At 40.5% G+C, this 4,395-nt stretch overlaps 1 protein-coding gene across 2 annotated transcripts in view; it reads right to left on the bottom strand.

Annotated features, from left to right (window-relative positions):
• Positions 1 to 4,395, bottom strand: part of APOO (apolipoprotein O) — a 96,463-nt gene that overhangs the window by 4,725 nt on the left and 87,343 nt on the right. For both annotated transcript variants that reach the window (XM_011988005.1, XM_011988003.1), the window contains exon 8: positions 1,717 to 1,781. In XM_011988005.1, coding sequence (XP_011843395.1) covers positions 1,746 to 1,781 — 36 coding nt within the window. In that variant the 3' untranslated portion in view covers positions 1,717 to 1,745. The remainder of the gene's footprint in view (positions 1 to 1,716; positions 1,782 to 4,395) is intronic.

Raw genomic sequence — 4,395 nt, 5'->3', positions numbered from 1 at the left:
GGCCTCCGAGGCTGCAGTGGGCGAGATTGCACCACTGCACTCCAGCCTGGGCAACAAGAGCGAAACTCCATCTCAAAAAAAAAAAAAAAAAAAAAGAAAAGAAGAAAGGATAAGATAAGCTTTTAAAATAGTTAGCTAAAAACATTTTTTACAACCAACACGAATCACTTTTATAATTAAAAGCTACACCTCCTCCAATGAAGATCTAAAAACAATAAAGAATGAAATCAAGGTTGTGTATTACAGCAAGCTGAACTCTGGTGCAAAGTATCTTTGAAAACTGAAATGGATACTTACCTAATTTCCCTTTATTCTATGTCTTTTTCATTGTCCCTGTACAGAAATATAACCATTCTGGCTGACAAGGATTTAAAAAAATGAGAGAAATATAACCGTATTAAAAGTCAAGTCCCTAGAGGACATGTGTCACTCTGTGGCTGCTCACCCTCTAGTCATCCTTCTAATGGCACATCCCATGCATAACTGGCAGATATGCATTCCCATGCATTCACCAGAGATACTGATTCTGGGGTGGCCTTTGCCTTTTACCAACTCCCCGGGTAATAGTTTGTATCTGAGAACCTACTGATTTTGGGTTACTGTATGAACGAACGGCTATGCAGTGAAAGAGGAACTGGATTTGTTTTCTGTGACCACTAAGGAGACATATTTTTGCTTAGCAGAAGAAACAGCTTCCAAAAAATCAGAATTGTCCCAGGATGGCTGCCCCATGGGGTGAGTTTCCCATCAGTGCTGGTGTAAAAGGAGGAACATACAGGGCTTCAGGGGAGTCTGCTTGAGGCTGGGGGTTCACTTTCAAATTCTCGGTTTATGTGACTCTTTGGGTCTCCAAAAATATAAAGAAAGCTTGAAGAAAAAAGCCTTCAAACTCAGGGTTTTCCTAAATTTTAAGTAGGGGCCATGATTTACAAGAAATGTAACACCAATTTTCAAAAAATTTTCTGATTATAAAACACATATTCATTGCAGAAAATTTTTAAAATACAGAAAGTTATAAAGAAGAAAAAATATAAAAATCATCATACCACTGAACGATATACACTTTCTGTTGTATCTCCTGGCTTCTTCCCCTCTATAAACATATCACACTACCTTTTTTTCATTTAACAATAATTGTGCACATGTTTCCATGCAATTAAATACTGTAGAAACAGAATAATAATATTCCACTTTATGGATATACCATAATTAAGCCATTTTCCTATAGTTGAATATCTAGGTTGTTTCCAATTTCAATTATAGTCTTCTAATTACCAGGAAATCACAAGTGCTATTATACAATTTTTCAAATATACACAAACAATATAACTACTGTTTTGAGCCTCTGTGTAACTGTCATGCATTCCAGTGTACACTGAGTATTAGATAAATACAAGTGTACTTACTATAATAAAGTGTTGTTTGAAAAAAATAAACCTAAGGAATAATGACACTTTCCAATTGTTTGAAATACATTTGTAGACAAATCCCAACTGATTCTAGCTTGTCTAAAAAACCCAGGTAATATCAGTGGAACAAACACAAACATATAAGTCACAGCATTTAAGCCCAGAAATTAAAGATGGAAGAAAATATGACCCTTATGTTTTCACATCAAGTTGAAACTGTTACAATTAAATTAAATTAATTAAACACAACTCATTTCAGCTGGCACTACAATGCTGAAAACAATCACAGAGATTTCTTGTTCTTTACCTGATTAAGATGGCAGAGCAAGGAGTTTTCTACTTAGTTCCAGGTGAATTCTTCACATTTCCTGGCTTTTAAAACAAAAGAAAGAGCTTGAATGCAGTTTGAAAAGAAACAGTGCAACTCCTTAGTGTCCTGAGTATTTGGCTGAACATGAACATTAAAAATTATTATGCGGGACAGGGTCAAACTATTTTATTGAGGACTTGGGGGGTTGTTGAAGAAAGGCTGAGGAGGACAATGAGATCCCACATTCTCGCAGTTGCCAACCATTAAATATTATTATACTGCAAAGTGATCCATCTCTCAGTAAATTGAAGAAGTTACTAGGGCTCTCTGAGGGCCCTGCTGTAGAATGACTTGGGCAGAGAGAGCAGGAAATAAAGCGCCATTAATCCTCATTATGCAGATTCAGCCAAACAGTTGATTCTATTAAAAAAATCAATATATCTTCCTATTTTATTTCCTGAAATAAAGGTTTTACACCTACGGGTAAGGCTTCCTGTAGGTATTTACTCCATGCGTTATTCACCATTATCCACCATAGGGGCCAATCCACAAAACATGTTTACTGTGAAAGAAGTTAGACCACACCCAATCTGCCTAGTGGCCATCCGGGAACATATAATTAGGTCATGTAATCCATAAGAAGCAGTGTAAGAAAAGCTTCTAGTGGGAAAAGTTCACGTGCTAAACTTTTAAGGCCTTACTTTCTTTTCTGTATGTTTTTTAGACTTTAATTCTCAAAACACATTAATAGAGATCAGATGGCAGTGTGAAAAACAGGAGGCTGCAGCTGGGTGGGCTACAGTGCTATGATTCTGTTGTATAGACTTGGAGCAGTTTCTCCCGGTGCCCCTCTTTCATAGTTATTCATGGTTGAAGGAAGGGGAAAAGGTGAGAAAGCAGGAGCACGTGACTAACCCTGTCATTTCAGAGCACGGTTTCTAGGCAACTTTGGGGCTCCCTGGAGTGGCTGAGAACTGGTCTATAAGTACTGTTTTATATCCATTGTCCCAGCATAATTAATAGTGTCCCCTTTCACTCTCAAGAGTATCCTGGTTTGCCGCGTTGTGTTGGCTCACGCCTGTAATCCCAGCACTTTGGGAAGCCGGGGTGGGAGGATCCATTGAGCCTAGGAGTTCAAGACCAGCTTGAGCAACATTAAAAAAAAAAAAAAAGGTTTTAAAAAAATGAATATCCTGGTTTTGATGATAAAGTATATGGTCACCACATCCGCTTGATGATGGAGTTCTGGGAAACAAGGCCATACGAACTGCTTGGTGGACCAATGATCAACAGACAATTCTCAGCTCTACTTGACATTCTGAACAGGAGTGCTACAGGACTGAGAATCTGTGCCCTTCTCCTCTAGAGCCACTCCCCACCCCGCCTCCTCACATGCATGCACACAAGCGAACACACATACACATATGTGAACACACACCCACCGACACCCCAGAGGCCTTTTTGCTGTTGCTCGAAATTGCTACACTCCCTATTGGGACAAGACCTTTGCAAAATATACCCCTTGACCAAGACCAGTCAATCCCAATTTTTGCCTAGCTAAATGTTATTCATCCTTTACATCGAGGCTTTCTTTGTACCCTGTCCTTCAATTTTGCAGAATCTTCTATTCCCTTTCACAGCACTCATGTACTTCCTGATTGTGTAATTATTTCTTTCATGTTTGAGTCTTTCATTAATCTGTAAGCTTCATGAGGGCACACTATCCCTAGGGCCGCCTAGCACATACTATTCAAATATTTGTTGCATAAACAAATCGAAAGCCGGGGCAGTGGCTCACATCTGTAATCCCAGCACTTCAGGAGGCCGAGGCAAGTGGATTACTTGAGCCCAGGACTTCAAGATCAGCCTGGGCAATGTGCTGAAATCCTGTCTCTACAAAAAAATACAAAAATTAGCCAGGTGGGATGACACATGCTTGTGGTCCCAGCTACTCAGGAGGCTGAGGTGGGAGGATCATTTAAGCCAGGGAGGTTGAGGCTGCAGCAAGTTGTAACTGCACCACTGCACTACAGCTTGGGCAACAGAGTGGGACCCTGTCTCAAAACAAACAAACAAATGGAATGGGGTAGAACTTAGAGATATGATGACTGTAAAAAAGTTTGGGTTTCTATTTTCTTAACACGTTCATGAACACGAATAACACTTTCTGTTAGCAAAATTAAAACTTAAAAAAAATCAAAACATTGATTTCTAATTAGTATGACTGCCATGTGAAGGCTGATTGCCAGCCAAACCTTTGAGGTACAGCAGCCTGCTGAAATGTCTGGGTCCCTCACCAGATTAATGAAGAACAAGAAGAGAGAAAAAAAGGCTTATGAGGGCCAGCGAGATAATCATGTCCAACAATTGGGTCTGGCATAAAAACAAGGTGGTTCTCGGCAGGGCGCAGTGACTCACACCTGTAATCCCAGCACTTTGGGAGGCCGAGGTGGGCGGATCACCTCAGGTTAGAAGTTCGAGACTAGCCTGAACAACAGGGAGAAACTCCAACTCTACTAAAAATACAAAATTAGCAGGGCATGGTGGCGCATGCCTGTAATCCCAGCTACTCGGGTGGCTGAGGCAGGAGAATCACTTGAACCCAGGAGGCGGAGGTTGCAGTGAGCCGAGATCACGCCACTGCACTCCAGCCTGGGCAACAAGAGCGAAACTCCA

The sequence above is a fragment of the Mandrillus leucophaeus genome, unplaced genomic scaffold (genome assembly GCF_000951045.1).
Source record: "Mandrillus leucophaeus isolate KB7577 unplaced genomic scaffold, Mleu.le_1.0 Scaffold321, whole genome shotgun sequence".
Lineage (NCBI taxonomy): Eukaryota > Metazoa > Chordata > Mammalia > Primates > Cercopithecidae > Mandrillus > Mandrillus leucophaeus.
Note: the sequence above shows the minus strand (reverse complement) of the source record. Positions and strands in the feature narration are given on the sequence as shown.